At 50.1% G+C, this 18,715-nt stretch overlaps 1 protein-coding gene across 1 annotated transcript in view; it reads left to right on the forward strand.

The window, feature by feature from the left end:
- The window catches only part of LOC111760983 (anthrax toxin receptor-like), a 58,040-nt gene that overhangs the window by 15,546 nt on the left and 23,779 nt on the right, over positions 1 to 18,715 (forward strand). The window contains exons 2-10 of the mRNA XM_071215571.1: positions 2,847 to 2,918; positions 3,597 to 3,668; positions 5,553 to 5,637; positions 5,742 to 5,775; positions 6,789 to 6,868; positions 6,946 to 7,014; positions 7,356 to 7,433; positions 7,552 to 7,612; positions 15,885 to 15,983. Of these exons, the coding sequence (XP_071071672.1) occupies positions 3,604 to 3,668; positions 5,553 to 5,637; positions 5,742 to 5,775; positions 6,789 to 6,868; positions 6,946 to 7,014; positions 7,356 to 7,433; positions 7,552 to 7,612; positions 15,885 to 15,983 (571 nt within the window). The 5' untranslated portion in view covers positions 2,847 to 2,918; positions 3,597 to 3,603. The remainder of the gene's footprint in view (positions 1 to 2,846; positions 2,919 to 3,596; positions 3,669 to 5,552; positions 5,638 to 5,741; positions 5,776 to 6,788; positions 6,869 to 6,945; positions 7,015 to 7,355; positions 7,434 to 7,551; positions 7,613 to 15,884; positions 15,984 to 18,715) is intronic.

Here is an 18,715-nt window from a genome sequence, read left to right on the forward strand (position 1 = left end):
ATCTTTGTCCATTCTCATCTAAAAGGGGGGCACAAAAACACTATCATGGCTCATTGTGCCAGAAGCTTTTTGCTATTCCACACTGTGTCCTTCTCCAGTCTTTGGGTATCCCGTGACTCATTCTACTGGCCATAAGCCTTTGCTTTCTTTCTGTAGCCTAGAACCTCCTTCAAAATCATCTCAAACTGGGAACTTTCCTAGATGGTGTGTGTGAGTTGATGACTCTTGCTTCCTATAAATATTCTTGTAATTGTAATTCTTTGGAAGGCCCTTTTCAGTCAGGGCAAGAAGAGAAGAGTAGAGAGAAGTGTTAGCATTAGCTAGGAAAAGGAGGGGCCTTGTACTTTTTCCTGTGGGCTGAGAAGGGTAAAGTCTGTACTGTGAGTGCCTTTTCAGAAGCTAGAGCTTTGCAGTCCAGAAGTTGTCCAATGCTAGAGAAGACCCAGAGTGCCTGCACCTCCTGCAAAAGGCAGAGCAGGTGCTTTGTGATTGGAGACGGGTTCTTATCCATGCTAGCCCCAGAAAGTGTGGCCAACGACTTGACCTGCCTGACCCTCAGTTATCCCATCTGTGAAATGGTAGTAACACCGGTCATCAGGTTGTCCTGGAATTGGAAGTCATGCATAAAAAGTGCCTGGGATATAAATACCCCATAAATGATAGTCCTGATATCTTTAGAACCATCTGTCCTTAGTTTCCTCATTGTCTGCTGGCAGTTTTACTTATTTAAAATTTTTTTTAAAAAAGATAAATAGATCACACAACTCTTATGTTAAAAAATGCAAGTTCCCATATACCCCACTCCCCACTCCCCACCCCCCACCCCCACTCCTCCCACATCAACATCCTCTTTTATCAGTAAGGCACATTCATTGTATTTGGTGAATACACCCTGGAGCGCTGCTCTGCTGACCGTTTTAGACACAGCCTAGAGGAGGCAGTAAAGAGGGAGGGGAGGAGAAGGTTGCTCTTGCGTGTATAGCAATGTCTGTAAACAGGACATGGAGATTTGTTTTAGTTTCCTCATTGCTAAAGCAAATACCATACAGTGGGTTGGATTAAACACAAAGCCAGCTAACAGGGAGGTGAAGAAGGTCAACCACCACACCAGGGAGCCAAGAGTGCCTACAACTGCAAACAGGAGAACTGCATCCATCATCCAAGTGGAAGCTAAGCCCCCTCTTGATACAGAGGTGGAGTGGACATAACCATCCCAGGGTCCACAGGATGGAGGAGTGGAGTATGGATTAGAGGAGACTTGCTGATGCTCTATTCTGGAATTGTGATTAGTGATGGAAGTAAATGTGGCATTGAGGTGGAGAAAGTGGCCATGGTGGCTGCTGGGGGTGGGGAGTGGGAAGAAGAGATGTGATGTGGGGGCATTTTCAGGACTTGGAACTGTCCTGGGTGATACTGTAGGGACAGTTACTGGACATTGTGTGTCCTCCCATGGCCCACTGGGTGGACTGGGGGAGAGTATGGTCTTAAATGTGGACCATTGACCATGTGGTGCAGCAGTGCTCAGAGATGTGTTCATCGAGTGCAGTGAGTGTCCCATGATGTTGGAGGAGGTTGTTGTTGTAGGAGGAGTGGGGTAAGGGGGTGGGGAGTATATGGGGACCTCATATTTTTTAATGTAACATTGAAAAATAAAGACAAAAATTTATTGGCTCATGGTTTTGATGTTAGAGAGGTCCAAGCCAAGATGATGCTTTCTTCCCGAAGACTGGCCTCCCAGGGCAGGCTGTTTAGGTCTTTCGTCCTGAGCCCCTACATCATGATGCAATGCACATGGCAGCCTCTCCTGGTCTCCCTCTTCTCTTCTAGGCTCTGTTGACTTTTACCTTCCAGCTGCTCCCTTTCTGGCTTTTTCTCTGTGACCTTACCTATAAGGTCTTCAGTAACAGGATTAGGACCCATTCTGGACCACATACTACTGAGGCAACCTCATCAAAGTCCTTATCCTCAAGGGTTCATACCCAGAGTAATGGATTTAGTTTCAGAACATGTTTTTTTTATGGGATACAGAGCTCCAAACTGCCCAAAGTTACATTAATTGCTGGAAGGGAAAGGAAGGGCCTCCCTGTGGGTTGGTCCCTCTGATGCATGTAATAGGGGGGACTTGAGTGGTCACAGATCCAGGGAGAGAGCCAGCAGGGAATAAGGAGGCCTGGGGCCAGCCTTGCCCCCATGACTTACCTCTGCAGGCCCTCAGACTGCAGGGCTGCAAGGAACCCAGGCACCTACCACTTCCTTCCATAACCTGAGTCATGCCCAGCTCCACAAAGCTGTACACAACAGATCTGTGGATGTGCAATGACCTTGAACCCAGGGGAGATACGTAGATATGAGCAGCTTCTCACCTGGCCAAAAGGGGCTCTGAGCCTCAGCCTCCTCCAACCACCTCTCTTCTTCCAGGCACTGAACACAACCTGGAGAAGCTTCTCCATTTACTCAGAGGGAGAAAGAGCCTGAAAGTGTGGGCAGGAGGGCCTGTGGCTTTCCCTGCTGGTCAGCACCTGATGGGCTCAGCCAGCCAATCCATCACCCCCATCCTGGCCCTCTCGGCTCCTCCAGTGTCCATACCTCCATCTGCCTGGGGCTGACTTGGCTTCAGCACTGGAAGGTCCTGGTCCAGGAAGCTCCTCTGACTTGGGCAAACAGGCTGGGGGCGCCCCTGCCCTGCTCACCAGATGTGCCATGGGGCCTGAGGGCTGCTGCTCTCCAAGGCTGTGTCCGGGAGGGAGGCGCCTGTTAGAGAGGCTGCTGGAATTGGGGGACAGGTAGAAACTCTGCTTGCCCAACAGGGCACCTCGTCCCCCTGACCCATGCCCTCTTGTCCTCAGGTCGACGTTTGTGGGGAAAAGCTGGAGGAGCATAAACAGATTTGTTGCTGACATCTCCAATAAATTAAAGAAGTATGGCTTCTCCGAGCTGCGGGCCCCTTGGGCTGTGGGAGCTCGGCCCCGGCCAGGCAGAGCACACATTCCTTGGAGCCTCCAGGGGCCTGCATGTCCCTTGGGTGGGAGCCCTGAGCCCAGGGCTCTGAACAAGAGCAGAGGACAGATGGAGAGATGCCAGTGGACGCCCCCTATGGTGGCCAAGGGGTGGTGCCAAGGGGAGGGAGCTCAGTAAAATCCATCCATGGCCAGGACAGGGAGGTGGGGACCAGCTCCCCAGAGAGGGCTAATTGTTGGAGGAGGGGCGATGGGGGAGGGGAAATGGGGGAGGGGAAGGAGGGACAGAGCTGCAAGAATATCACAGTAGAAGGGAGACGCCTCAGAGATGCGAGTGCAGGTCTTGATGTCACTGCAGGTGTGTGCAGGTGTGCGCAGGTGTGCACAGTTGTGCGCAGGTGTGCACATGCGTCTTCTGGGGTGTTGGGCTCTAGGGGTGGGCAGAATGCCATCCTGGCACCCGCTCTTGCGTGAAGCCTCCAAGTCCTTCACTCAAGTTGTCGGCACTGCCTGGTGGGGAGTGGGCCCAGACGTGAGACGCGGTGGGGAGGGGACGGCTGGGCGGGGACCCGGCCTGGCTGCCTGGGCGTGCGGCTTCCAGCTGTGAGTGGCCTCTCACGAGTGGGTGCTTCCTCGCAGCCCGAAAATGCGGATCGCCTTCATCACGTTCGACTCTCAGGCCTACGTGTCCATGGACCTCACGTCAGACGAGTAAGACCCCCGGATGTCCTCAGTGGACCCAGAGGCCCCACAGGGCAGTGAGGAGCAAGCCCCAGTGTCAGGCTGGCCCTCACCCAGGACCTGGGTTCCTCGGGGACGCCTGGCACCTGGCACTGCCTCCCCCATTGTTCTCTCCTCACCCCTTGCCCTGTCTCCCTTGTCCCGAGCACCCGCTGGCAGCACGTCCCTTCATCAGAGTCTCTGAAGAGTCCAGGGACCCAGGGGGGCTGGTGGAGACTCGTGCATGTTCTGTCTCAGCCCTGCTTGTGCTGTGAGCCCAGCTCTGTGCCTGCTCATCCCCCTCTAGATTTGGGGGGGCAGGGTCCGAACCAGGCGGGACGATGGGGGCAGTCAGGGTGCTGGAGCAAAGGGTCTGGGGAAGCCAGAGTGGGTCAAAAAGAGGAGCCCAAGGGCAGGGTCCCGCAGGCATGGGACAGGCACAGGTGGGGGCATGCGGTGGCCTGAATGGGGTCACAAAGCCTGGAAGTGGGGCTGGTGAAGTGCCTGGTGGCCGCAGGGTCCAGGCACTTGGGGACGCCAGTGCTGGGGTCCCATCCCGAGTGGGGAGCCAAAGGAGCCTTGGGTACATGTCAGCCTGGGGGTGGCACCTGGGTTGGAGCAGAGCACGCTGCCCGCACCTTGGAGGGAAGCCAGGGCAGCAGGGGAGGCAGGAGGCAGCACCTGAGGGGGGTGCCGGGGGGGCCAGGCCTCCCCATGGTGCTCCAGGAGGAGCTGCAAGGGCTGATGCTCTGGGCAGGGGTGAGAGCATGGAGGGGGAGTGGGTGTCATGTGGGTTTGGAGGTGGGAGGAAGCAAGTCTTGGAAAGCTACTGGGTGGGGCAGTGGTGTCCAGGGGAAGCTGGCCTGGGGCAGGAAGGCCCCCCCAGGCAGGAGGCTGCGGGAGCCGTGCAGGAAGGACACGTGCAGGGAGCCCTGAGTCCTCAAGCAGCAGCCCTGGGGGCACGTGGCCTGCAGCAGAGCTGGGGCGGCCTGGGACTGGTGCTCCCACAGGTGCTCCCTGCCGGAGCTGAGGAGGGGTGGGCAGAGGGGTGGGGTAGGGCCTGAAGGGTCCCTGGACTTGGGAGCAGAGGGAGCCCGACCCCCTGGGGGGTGTGGAGAGCGTGTGGCCGTGGGTGGCAGGTGCAGGGTCCTGGTGGATCTGCTGTGGGGGCAGAGGCCAGAGCACAGGGACTGGGTGGCCCCAGCTGGGCTGTCAGGAGAGTGAGACCAGGGAGGGGGGTCCTAGGGCAAGAGGCACCTGCAGGAGGAAGGGCTTGCCCAGGGAGGTGGAGCCTGCACACCAGCCTCGAGGGGCCCCAGTCCCACCTCCTGAGCTGGGCGGGCCTGTGAGGCCACCCACACTGCCTCCCCTCTGCCCACAACCCACCCTCCTCCCAGCTTTCGGCCTTTCTCCCCCAGCAAGCCTAGGAACCCTCTTAGGCCTATTTGCTGCTTCCTCTAGCACTGACACAAGCATCTAGAGGCACTGAGCCCCCCCCCCACAGGGGGCTGCTGAACAGGGGAGGGGGTGGGCAGTGGAGAAGCAGGACGAGTTTTCCCAAACTCAGCCTCCCATGGGCCACCTGCGGGGGGTCCCCCAGGAGTTCCACAGAAACACTGGTCCCTCGTGAGTGCTGCCTCGCAGCTGCATGTGCAGGGATGCCCCCGCTGTGGAGTGGACGGTCAGAGGCAGGGCCCCTGGGGCTGGGGGCTGGGTGCTGTGGGTCAGGGATGCACCCAGCAAGCCAGGCCGAGCCCATGGGGACAGCGGAGCCCTGTCTGCATGTGAGATGCACCAGCATCCTTGCACGTCCACGCAGAGTGACGGTGGGAGGGCCACGCCCACCTCCACTGCCTTCTCCATGTTGCGTTTCAGAGAATATCTTCAACAAGGTCTTCGGAGACTCATGCGTGAGCGTAATCTGGTGCCATCTTCCTACGTGAATGTAGGACTAGAGAAGGTACAGCTGCTGGAGCCTGGGGAGTTCATGCCTCTGTATCACGTTCTTAGAGGGCTCCTTGCTCATCTAACCCCCTTGTCCAACATTTCCTTCTTTTGTTGCAGGCAAATATGATGATGAGAAAATCCAGCTCTCAAGGTAAGCCCCCTCCTGCCCTCTGTGTTCTCAGGGGCCCAGGGCAAAGCCGGGTTTGGGCATCAGTGCGTTTGGGTCCCGATCCCTCCCCTACGTTCTAGCTCTGAGCTGGAGGAAGTTCCTTACGGTCTCCCAGTTACAGATTCCTCTGTACGAGGAGGCTAAGATAATACCCACCTCGCCTTTACGAGAACTAAGGTATCTGCCTGCACCTTTGGATTTGAGAGGCTGCAGGTGCATCCAGGTGAGGCCACTTACCTCTCTGATCTGCAGTTGGGAAAAGATAAGGAAGCAGACGAGGGCCCCACGCAGACATAAGGTTTGATTTACAGAACGTCTTCTCGACTGCCACCCTTTGTTGCCTGCTGAGCCCTCTGAGCTGCACTGTGGCTTTCGGCTCTTCTTCCTTCCACCCTGTGCCTCCCTCCCTGATGGTATTGGGTGCTGTCCTCAGACCAGGACTGACGTCCCTCCAGGCTTCTCAGGGGGCTGCACTGTGGTTTGCAGAGCCCTTGGCTGGGTGCATGGTCCCCCTTCAAGGGCCTTGGCCAGGGGCTCTGGGGCCTGGGACACTGGCAGGAACCCCCAGGCCAGCCCGGCTCAGGGATTGCTTACCCTAAACCTGCAGCCCACCCATTACAGCAGGTCAGCCTGTGGTCTCCCTGCTGTTCTGGAGTCTTGCACCTGTCAGGTGCACGAGCTGGGTTTCCCTTCCTGGCACAGGTGGTACCATCTGGTGGGGGAGGGTGGGGCAGCCTGGCAGAAGGGGCCCTGAGTTGGGCTCAGTCTCCTGTCTGCCAGGTGGGTCCTGGCTCAGGCCCTTCTCTGCTGAAAGCCTGCAGAGTAGGGTGGCTGGCACATGCATCCCGGTGAGCTGCCCACGCCTTGCCTGCGAGGACTTGGTGTGGGGCACTGGGCCGTGTCCCAGCATGGGCAGCCCTGCAGTTCTGCTGCCATGGCTCCCTGGTGCACCCCAAGTGCCATTCCCACCTGGCCCCTCTTTGCTTGTCCTCCAGGTAGGAAGGTCACCAGAGTGGTCTATGCTCTGATGGCTGCAAACATACCTCAAGGGGCAGACTGGCTGGCTGCGGAGGAAGTGAGTCCAATCCATCATTACAGCCATTATGCTGCACTGATTCTGGGGAATTCTACTCAACACCTTCTTTCTCTTAGGCTCGAAAGGCTCGGAAGATGGGAGCTATCGTTTTCACCATTGGTGCGAACGACTTTGAGCAAAAACAGGTAAGTGAGAACAGGTAATGCAGGGGCCGCCCTTGAGCCTGATTGGGGGCAGGTGTCAGAGGCTGCTTTCCCCAGGTAGCCCAGGGATGCCATCCTAACCCTCCCCCCCCAATTACTTGGGTCTACCCCGTCCACTTTAAAGGATGGAGTTGGCAGGCTCAGTTGCACCCCAGCTGAGGGTGGAGGCCGTCCCCCATGAGTTCTGCTGCAGATGAAGGATCTAGTTCCAGGGAAACACTGCCCAGACCCTGACGTGTTGGCCAGGCACTGTCCCATTTGTGGAACCAGCTGCCCCTTCCATGCCCTGGCTGTGCGTCCCAACCACCTCCTCTCCCTCATAGCTGGAAGGAATTGCACATTCCAAGGACCATGTGTTTGGGGTCCCTGATCTGAACTCCCTGTCAAGCATCAGTTCCCAGGTGAGTGGAAACTGGACGTGAGAAGCCCGATGGGTGTGAGAAGCTGAAAGTGAGGAGGGGCTTGTCGAGAATCTCCCCACAGCTAACACCCTGCCCTTCTGCCCACTGTGGATTCTAGGTAATTGAGAAGAGCTGCATCGAAATTAAATATCTGGAACCTACCAATGTCTGCATGGGAGGTAAGGGCTGAGGTGTCACTAGTGTAGACAGAGGTATGTGTGTGCATGTGCATGTACATCCATGTGTGTATGTGGATATGCATGTGTGTATGTGTGTGAATTGTGTGTGTGTGCCTTTCATGAGTGTATATATGTGCATGTGGGTGTTGGCATGTGTTTGTGTGTGTGTGTATGTACATGTGTTGTTGTTGTGGTTGAGGCTGTATAGACCCCAGAAAGGCATGTTCTTAAAGCTATTCCATTCTTGTGGGTGTGAACCTAATGTACGTAGGGTCTTTCCCTTTTGATAAGGTTACTTCATTTAAGGCATAGCCCAGGGTTGTTCTCTGTCCTATTACTGGAGTTGTTTAAAGTGAATGAAATTCAGAAGAAGAGAGAGACAGCAACAGAAGCAAGATGCTGGAAATAAGGACACCCAGCAGATGCACCATGTGCCATGCAACATACATTGGAGTCCAGGACCATCAGCAGGTGGTCTTCAGGAAGAAGACCTCAGAACTGTAATCTGAAAGCAAATAAATCCCCACTCTAAAAGCCAACCCATTTCTGGTATGTTGCTTTTGGCAGCCTAGCAAACTGGAACAGATTTTGGTAATAAGAAAGTGGGTAGCTGCTATTGCAAATACCAAAAATGTTTAAAAAGCTGTTAGATGGGACAACCAGCAAAATGGCAACAGAATAAGGAGCTCCTGGAGTCAGCTTGTGCTACAGGGCAGTTAGTAATCCCCCAGAGCTGTCTAAAACACCTGTTTGGGGCTTCCAGGAGACCAGACAAATATCCTGCAACGTCAGGAGCTATTCTGTGTCTAGAAATGGAAGTTCCACTTCCAAAAACCAGGAAGACATGTTTGGGCACCAAATTCAACTACTAATTAGAAAATTCAGCGGGTTCAAATATAATCCTAAGAACTGCTAAAGTTTGAGCCAGTCCAAGTTTGAAAGAGGCCAGTAGCCACCATTTTGACTCCATCCCCCTGGATGAGGGTAAGCCAGGTTGACTGAAAATTACAGTGAAGGTAGGGACCAGCTTCTTTCACCAAGATCATCCTGCAGTCCTAGCCTATGCTTCAGCCCCACCTCTAGCAGAGAGGAAGCTGGCAGGCCCTACACCAGCCTCTCCGGGTAACTATGGGTTCATTTGTTTGGCACGGACCAAATAGTCAGAAGTCTACCAGGTCATCTGTCATCATTTTGGGCCTGCATGGCATAGATTTCTGCCCACACCTGCAGCTTCATCTCCTCCCCAGGCAGGGAAGAAAGGGGCGTGAGCTTCATTAGTCTCTCTGGGCAACTGCAGTCTAGGCCTGTATGACTTGGATTATTATACAAGGCTGCAGCTGTGTCCCTACCCCTGGCAAAGGAGAAAACTGGGAGAAGCATCATCAGTCCCTGGGGCAATGAGGGTAGCTTGAACCTCCACAGCTTACAGCACCAATGACATCCTTGGCTTGTACTAAATAACGAGCAAGGGAGAAAAGGCAAGAGCCCTAAAGAGAGAAACTGCACCCAGAATAAATACATTTAGTAGCCACATGCCAAGCAGCAACAAAAAATTACAATCCACACCAAGAAACAGGAAGATATGGCCCAGTTAAAGGAACAAGACAAGCCTCCACATTACATAAAGGAGTTAAGACATCTAATCATAGATGTTCAAACAAACCTCAATAAATTCAATGAGATGGCTAAGGGGATTAAGGAAATTAAAAAGACATTGGATGAGCACAAAGAAGAATTTGAAAGCATACATAGAACAATAGCAGATCTTATGGGAATGAAAGGTGCAATAAATGAAATTAAAAATACACTGGAATTATATAATAGCAGATTTGAAGATGCAGAAGGAAGGATTGGAGAGCTTGAAGAAATGAACTCTGAAAGCAAATACACAAAAGAACAGATGAAGAAAAGTATGGAAAAAATTGAACATGGTCTTGGGGAACTAAATAACAGCAAGAGAAGTGCAAACATTCATGTCATGGGTGTCCCAGAAGGAGAAGAGAAGGAAAGGGGGCATAAGGAATATTTGAAGAAATACTGGTAGGAAATTTCCCAACCCTATTGAAGAATATAGATATCCATGTCCAAGGAGCACAATGTACTCCCAACTGAATAAATCCAAATAGACCAACTGTGAGGCACATACTAATCAGAATGTCAAATGCCAAAGTTGAAGGGAGAATTCTGAGAATAGCAAGAGAAAAGCAATGCATAACATGTAAAGGACACCCAATAAGACTAAGTGCCAATTTTGTATTAGAAACCACAGACGCTGTAAGACAGTGGTATGATATATTTAAGATACTGCAAGAGGAAAAGTTTCCAGCCAAGAATCTTATATCCAGCAAGATTGTCTTTCAGAAATGAGGGAAAGTTTAGAACATTCACAGATAAACAGAGACTGAGAGAGTTTGTAACCAAGAAATCAGCTTTGCAGGAAATACTAAAGGGAGTGCAGGAGCCTGAAAAGGCAGGAGAGAGAGGCTTAAGAGAGATTCTACAAATGAAGAACATATCAGTAAAAGTAAGTAAAAGTGTAAAAAGAATAGTGAAAATAAAATACAAAAGATAAAACCCAAATATTTAGAAATAAACTTAACCAACAATGTAAAGCATTTTTATTCAGAAACCTGCAACTCATTGTTAAAAGAAAAAAAAAAAGACCTAAATAATTGGAAGAACATTCCATGCTCACAGATTGGAAAACTAAATATCATTAAAGATATCAATTCTACTCAAACTGATAAACAGATTCAATGCAAACCTGATAAAAATTCTACCAGCATTTAAAAAATAAATGGAAAACACACTTATCAAATTTATTTGGAAGGGTAAGGGGTCTTTAATAACCAGAAACATCTTAAGAGGAAAAGTGAAGTTGGTGGACTCTCACTTCCAGTCTTTAATTCATATTACCTAGCTACAGTGGTAAAATAGCATGGTCCTGGCATAAAGACAGACACATAGACCGATGGATCCAGACTGATGGTTCAAAAATAAGACCCTCACATCTATGGTTTAGTGATTTTTGACAAGCCTGTCAAACACCTCCAACTTGAGCAGAACAGTCCATTCAACAAATGGTGCTGAGAGAACTAGATATTCATAGTCAAAAGAAGGAAAGAGGACTCCCCTATATCTCACACTTTCTACAAAAATTAACTCAAAATGGATCAAAAATCTAAATGTAAAAGCAGGAGCCATAAAGTTTCTAGAAGAAAATGTAGGAAAATATTTTTAAGACCTGGTGGTAGGTGGTGGAGTCTTAAAGGAGATAAGAGGAGGACTGAGGTATACCACTGATGTTTAATGTATGTAAAAGTTTTAATTAACCTTACTGTAAAAGTGTGGAACTGTATAGAGTTGAAGGTACCACATTACAGTTAGTAACAGTGGGTTTATAAATGGGAATGTGGCTGAAAAGGGTAGTCTAGGAATGTAAATGCCAATTGACCAAAAGCTAGAGAATTACCTAGGGACTAAATCACACAGTAAAACCAGAGGTGGGTGGGAATTGTGGTTGATGGTACAGATGCAAGAGTTCTTTGTGAGCTAGAGCAGAAGTACATCACTACTGCAGGTTGGTGGGAATGTGATGAAGCACGGGAAAACAATTGGAGTGACCTATGTGCTGTAGTTAACAGCAGTGATGTAATATTCATGCATCTATATTAAAGATGTACTGTGTTGATACTGTTTGAGTATGGAAAAAGTGTGCCAAATATATGCTATGGACCTAGTAATGATCAATGATATTATCTCATAATCTGTAACAAATGTTCCACCATGGTGTGATGTGTTGACAGAGGGATGTTGTATAAGCATTCTGTACATGTACATGATTGTTTTGTAAGTTTGTAACTTCTATCATAAAAATACATTAAAAACATAATAGCAGGGTGGTTTGGGGGGAAAATATACCAAATAAAAGATAAGGACTATGGTTAGGAGTAAGATTTTGAAGATATTTTTTCATAATTTGTAACAGATGTCTCACAACAATGCAAAATGTTGGTGGTGAGTTGATGTATGAGACCCCTGTATGATGTTATGCATGTTTGCTTTGTAAGTTCACAACTTTTCTATACACATATTATTTATGTGTGTTCATGTATAAATGATATAAACATAAAAAATAATAATAATACGGTGGGTTAGGGAAAAATAAACCAAATATAAGATTCTTTGGTTATTAGTAGTATTTTAAGGATGCTCTTTAATCATGAGTAAAAAATGCTCCACAACAATGTAAGGTATTGGTGATAGGATGAGGTATGAGAGCCCTGTATGAGGTTTATGTTTCTTACACTAATTCTTTATCTATGTTTATGCATGAGTGATATAATTCAATAACGTTAAAAAATACAAAAAAAAAAAAAAGCTGTTAAATGGGATAAAAAAGTAGAGGTGGGAAGAATTGGGTGGTGCTTGATAGGAAAGGCCCAGAGTACTTTGAAGAAATTGTTGGTAGAAACACAGATGCTAAAGGAACTTCCGATGAGGCCTTACTCAGAGATGATGAGTGTGTCGTTGCAAACTGGAAGAAAGCGATTCTTGTTTTAAAGTGGCAGAGAATTTGGCAAAGTTGAGTCCTGATATCATATGGAAGATGACAGAATTTGGAAATGGCAAGCTTGGAAATGTAGCTGAGGAGATTTGAGACTAAATGTAGAAAATGCAGCCTGGCTTCTCCTTGAAGCTCATAGTAAAATGTGAGAGGAAAGGGATAAGTGAGGACTGAACTGATGGGCACAAAGAGAGCAGATATTGATGACTTGGTAAATTCTGAGCTTCTGGAAAGCGAGTCTCCAGAGAATAGTGCCCCATGTGAAAACATCTCTGAACAGGGAGCTGGTCATCAGTGTGCATCAGGACTGGGAATGCAAACATCCAGGGAGGATCTCCAGAAGATCTTTTGTCTTATGGCCTGGACCCGTGTTCTACCTGTGAAACCAACAAGTTTTTTGCAAAATCTGTACGAATGGAGCCATTACCGGTTTGGTCTATAAGGAACAGAAATGGGGTAGATTGATGGAAAAATGACTTCAAAGGCACAACCATGGCAGCTGAGGTCTGGACTGTAGACAGTATTCAGCCAAGAGAGCAGACCAGCCAGGCCATGTAGAAGGTGTGAGTACACCCAGGAGCCTGGAGGTCATCCCTGCCATGTGGAGGTGTGAGAATGCCCGGGAGCTTGGAGGTCAGCCCTGCCATGTGGAGGTGAGAGTACACACAGGAGCTTGGAGCTCAGCCCTGCCATGTGGAAGGTGTGAGTACACCGAGAGCTTGGAGATCAGCCCTGCCATGTGGAAGGTGCGAGTACACCCAGGAGCCTGAAGGTCAGCCATGCCATGTGGAGGTGTGAGAATGCCCGGGAGCTTGGAGGTCAGCCCTGCCATGTGGAAGGTGTGAGAACACCTGGGAGCTTGGAGGTCAGCCCTGCCATGTGGAAGGTGTGAGTACACCTGGGAGCTTGAAGGTCAGCCCTACTATATGGAAGGTGTGAGCATGCCCAGGAGCCTGGAGGTCAGCCCTGCCATGTGGAAGGTGTGAGTACACCTGGGAGCTTGGAGGTCAGCCCTGCCATGTGGAAGGTGTGAGTACAACGCGAGCTTGGAGTTCAGCCCTGCCATGTGAAAGGTGCGAGTACACCCGGGAGCCTGGAGGTCAGCCCTGCCATGTGGAAGGTGTGAGTATGCCCAGGAGCTTGGAGGTCAGCCCTGCTATGTGGAAGGTGTGAGTATACCTGGGAACTTGTAGGTCAGCCCTGCTATATGGAAGGAGTGAGTGCGCCTGGGAGCCTGGAGGTCAGCCCTGCCATGTGGAAGGTGTGAGTATGCCCAGGAGCTTGGAGGTCAGCCCTGCTATGTGAAGGTGTGAGTACACCCAGGAGCTTGGAGGCAGCAACCTTTTGCCTTGTTGTTGGAAGAGTGCCACCACCCCAGATTTCTCAGATGCCTTGGGGATGATGGAGAGGTTGTTTGCCACCCAGATGCTTGACAAGGTGGGGCTGAGAGCTGGCTGTCACCTCAACATTTGATGATGCTGGAGCCTTCACCCCAGTGTTTGGGGTGGGCAGGGATCCTGTCAAACACCTGGAAAGGGTGGGGCTTCTGATGTACTAGGGCCTGAGGTCACACCGTTGTTCCATAACGACTCTCAGACCTGGAAATCTCATGGGTCTGCCCTGAAGGGTTTTGGAATTGTTTGGGACCCGTGACCCCTGTTTTCCTTCCAATTTCTCCCTATGGCAGTGGGAATGTTGGCCCTATGACTATCCCTTCTGTGTCTCTTGAAAGCAGGTAACTTGTTCTCTGAGTCCCCAGGTCCACAGCCAGAGAAATTGTGCCCCAGGACAGATGACAGCTGTAACTGATTTTGATGAGAAGTTTACTTAATATTGTTACTGAAATGAATTAAGGCTTCTGGGATGTTGTGATGGAATGAATGTATTTCAATATGGCAAGGACATGTCTTTTTGGAGTTCACGGGGTGGAGTGTGATGGTCTGAACCTGTGTAGACCCCAGAAAAGTATGTTCTTAAAGCTGATCCATTCCTGTGGGTGTGGACCTATATCAAGTAGGGCCTTTTGATGAGGTTCCTTCAGTTAAGGCCTGGCTCAGGGTGGGTCTTAATCCTCTTATTGGAGTCCCTTATAAGACAATGAAATCCACACAAAGAGAGAAAGCTATGGAAGGAAGAAGCTGGAAGCAACACAGCCTGGAAGAGGAGACCAGCAGATGCCACCAAGGACCTTGCAGTGTGACAGAGGAGGCTAGGGTCACTGGCAGCCGGTCTTCAGGAGGAAGGTACCATCTTGATGGTGCCTTGATTTGGACCTTTCCAAGGCTCAGAACCGTGAACTTGTATGCTAATAAATCCCCACTGTAAAAGCCAACCCATTTCTGGGATATTGCTTTCGGCAGCCTAGTGGACCAGAACAATTGTGTGTGTGGGCAGGCATGCTTTTGTGCACAGATACGAGTATAAGAGGAGCATGAACCTGTATGTGTGTATGCGTGCATGTTTGTGTGTATATGTTTCAGACTTCATATGTTGGTGCATGTGGATATCATCATGTGTGTACATGCATGTGTATGTGTGCATTTGGGTTGTGTATGTGCATGCACGCATATCCATGTGTGTTTGTGTGTTCATGGGCATGTGTGAGAATCATGTTTGTGTATGTATCTGTCTATGTACATGCAGTGTGTGTGTATTTGCAATGTATGCATATGTACGTGTGAGCATGAATATGTGTGTTTGGATGTGTGGTGTGTGCACATATGCATGTGTATGTGCCTTTGTTTATATTTGGGTGTCTATATGTGTGTGCATGTGTTTGTGTGTGTGTGAATGTGTGGTGTGTGAGTGTGTTTGAAGTGTGCAGGAAGTTGCTCATTTGTGAGTGGCTCTGTGAGGGTACTTGTGGGTATCTGTGTGCAAGTACATTTTTCCCCTCTCAAAAAAAAATGTTTACGAACAAGAAGAAAGGAAAAGCATATTTAGAGCCCCCTCGACACAGCACCAGCCGGTGGAGCACAGGAACACATGAGATGGACGTCACACAGGAAAAATTAGCCATCATCCCTGCTGCGCAAAACTGAGCGGCCATTTGAAACCTGCAAGTCACAGCATCAGAGGACGGGGAGCCCGACAAGTGCGGCTCAGGTGTGAAGGAAAGACATGGCCAAGCCTGACGTCCAGCATGCCCCAGCTCAGTGCAGGAGGAGAAGGGCCTCCCAGTGTGGCAGGGGCGCCTGCTCATCGGCCGGCAGCTGCCTCCTCCCTGATGTGGAATCCTGAGCCCCGCGCCCACCTGGGAACTGGGCAGGAGCCCTCTCCCCGGCCACGGCCATGGGCCCCTGCTGAGCGTGGCCAGTGGGGACCTGCTCGACTGTGACTTTTGGTGCCGGGTCTGCGAGTGTGGGAGGCCCTCCACACCTGGGCCAAACTCTGCTCTCACCTGTAAAGCAAGGGGTGACTCTGCCCACTGCCAGCATCCCATGGCTTTAGGGAGCCCCTTGGGATTTCAGTGGTGGAGCTCACCCTAAGGAGAGGCCTGGCAGGGCACAGTCAGGGTTTCTAAGAATCAGTGGTGAGAAGAGGCTGCTTGGAGGTGGTGTCCCCCAGAGGTGGTGTCCCCACAGCTGCTTCCTTGCCTGAGTCACCTTGGGTGTTCATTCTGGGGCAGCCTGCCCTGAAAGGAAGAGCCGAGGGAACACAGCCCTGAGTGTGTCCTCACAAGCCTGTTCCACGTTGTCCTTGCAGAAAGCCCTGATATCAAGGTGCATGGAAGAGGCTTTGCGAATGCCCTGAATAAGAAGGACATTATTTGCAGATTCAAGTTCAGCAGAACCAAGTTCAAAGGTAAGTACCTGCCCAGATGCCTCTGAGTCCTGAGTGACCCCACAGCACGTGTTGCTTCTGAGATGCCTAGCCTTGCCTGTCCTTGCTGGCCTCTTTCAGTAGACGTAGTAGGGTCAGAGGCAGCATGCCACACAGGGTCAGATGGGCGAGGGGCCTGGCCCCCTCCCACCCTGACCGGAAACAGACCCCAGGCACCTGGAGCAGGGCTGAGCTCTGCCTCGCAGGGAGCCCTCCCCAGGGCCAAGATGGAGGCCACAGGTGGCTCTGGGGGCATGGGCAGCCAGCCTGGGCCCTGCGCCCTGCCTGGGCCACTGGCCCCTGCAGGGAAGGTGGCTCATCCTGAGCTGAGATGAGGAGCCCTGGCCAGGCCTGCGCTCCAGAGTCTGAGGCCCAGGCCCCAGGGCCTTAGCTCCTGAGCCTGTTTTCTTTCCTATAACACGGGCCATGGTTGTGGCAAGATCTCGTAGTAGAGGGGGAGGTGCCCTTGAGGGTGTAATAATTGTGTGAAAATGTAAGAAGCAGCCTATTACTTGGCAGGACTGAGGTGCCAGGCACGTGGCCGAGGGTGAGCAGCCTTAGGAAGCAGAGGGCCTGGCAGGTGGCCCCCGGGGAGCTGGGGCTGGGTGGGCCTTCCCCAGAGCCTGGGCTGCTGGGTGGCCCTCAGCACCCTCTGCCTGCCAGCTCCTCACTGCCTCCGGTTGTTATGGTTGCATTTTCCTGGGCCAGTGCCTTGCCCGGCTGCCTGGTAGACCCAGAACTGCTCCCTTCTCCAGCACTGGTGGGCATCTGCTCCTCTAGGTGGGCAGAGCACAGGGAGGACCTTGGTGCTGGCTCTCCACTCAGGAGAGTGCTGTTCCCCTTTACCTGCCCTTCCCCAGCGTGGGTGGACCCGAGCCCCCCAGTGCTGATAGCCAAAACCATGGAGGGTGCCTTCTAGTTCACCTAGAAGAGAGTTCCTGGTGCAGGCGGAGCCCACCTGACAGCCCTGGAAATGCTTCTGGGTCCTTCCCAAGAGGACTGGGGGTTCCTGTGCCCCCTTGGGGGTCCCTGGTGTCCCCTCTGAGTCAGTGCTGGGCACCGGGCCCCCAGTCACACCACGTGGGCAGAGCCATGGCATGTGGCACATCGTGAGCAGCTCTGATGTGCTGAGAAGAATTTGTCTTGTTCCTTCCAATCACATGTTCCTCTTATTAAAACACCTGGGAAAACTTTTGGAAAACTGAGAAATGAGAAGAAAAATTTAATAGCCAGTATGGCCCCCTGTTCCACGAGTTCTGTCTTTCGCATGTTGTTTTCACGACAGGGGGAAGGCCTGTGAATTCGGATGATGAGCTCGTTCTGGGTGGCCCCTCCCTCCTGATCTGCCTGCCTTGCCCCTCACACAGCTGTCTTGGCCATGAGCCATCTTGGCTGTGACTTGGCAGCACCTGCAGTGCCCTGCACTTCCTGCCCCTGACCTTGGACATGCTGTCGTCATCCACTCCCTGGGGCTCTGTTTTCCAGGGAATCCCAACCTTCCCACATTGCCTCAGCACCTACTTTGAAGATGAGTTTCCAGATATGTCCAGATCACCAGTTTCTTGGCTCCTCTGACAATTGAGATGGGCCAACACACCCGTCCCCATGGAAATGAACCTTTTGTTGAGAAGAGCCCTGATCCGTGGTGGAAAAGAGAAAAACAATCACAATTGTTAGAGATTCTTAATTATAAGATTGATGTGGCCACAGGGAAGTAGAAGAAAGAACAGAGAATAAAACATTACCCTGATCCCAAACCCAAGTAACTATTGTTTCCAATCTCAAATGCAGCATAGTGAAATTTACTTTCCTAAAATTTATGGAAGAAAAACAGACTGAACTGGAATTAAAGAAACTGTAATCCCCTACAAATATTTCTTCATGAGACCTATGAGTTCCTCAAATTAATGAAGTGGTTAGGGCCATAACTGAGGGTTCTCTTTCATTTTTGATCCATGTGTTTTAAAAATTAAGTTACTCAGGAAATAACACCTGGATGCCAGTCCCATCAAAATTAGCAAGCATTTCTAAACTGATAACAAACTTAGTTTTTTTTTAAACAATTCTATTTTATTGAATCATATTAATAAAGCATAAATCCTTCCAAAGGATATAATCATTGGTATTCATTATAATCACATAGTTGTGCCATTCATCACTTCAATCATTTTTGGAGCATTTTCATCATTCCAATAACAGCAATAACAATAATAATAAACAAACAACAAACACACCAAACTCAACACCTCTCAATCTATGCTTCACCTGCCATACACAGAGCTGTTCTGCTCTTTGTCTAGTATATTTGCATTTACAGTGTGCATGCAGTAACACACATATTCATATTTTACATGAGGTTTCACTGTTATACAATCCCATGTTACATTTTTTAGCTTTCTTTCTAGTAATAAACATTACCTTAAACATACCCTTTCAACCACTGTCATAGCCATATAATAACTCTGCTAGTTACAAATACCATGATGTGTTCTCACCTGTTCCACATTTCTGTCTTTAGCACATACTATTTTCACAATAGTACATGCTAAAGACATTTATTTCCAAAGATTTACAAAAACCTTTTTACCAATTCTGTACAAATTAACCCTCAACTCTCTATTCTCTAACCTCATTCTATTTTCTGGTGACCTATATTTTAATTATTATCTCCATGAGTTTACATAATACATTTTGTTCATAATAGTGCAGCCATA

Source organism: Dasypus novemcinctus, chromosome 6, assembly GCF_030445035.2.
Source record: "Dasypus novemcinctus isolate mDasNov1 chromosome 6, mDasNov1.1.hap2, whole genome shotgun sequence".
NCBI lineage: Eukaryota > Metazoa > Chordata > Mammalia > Cingulata > Dasypodidae > Dasypus > Dasypus novemcinctus.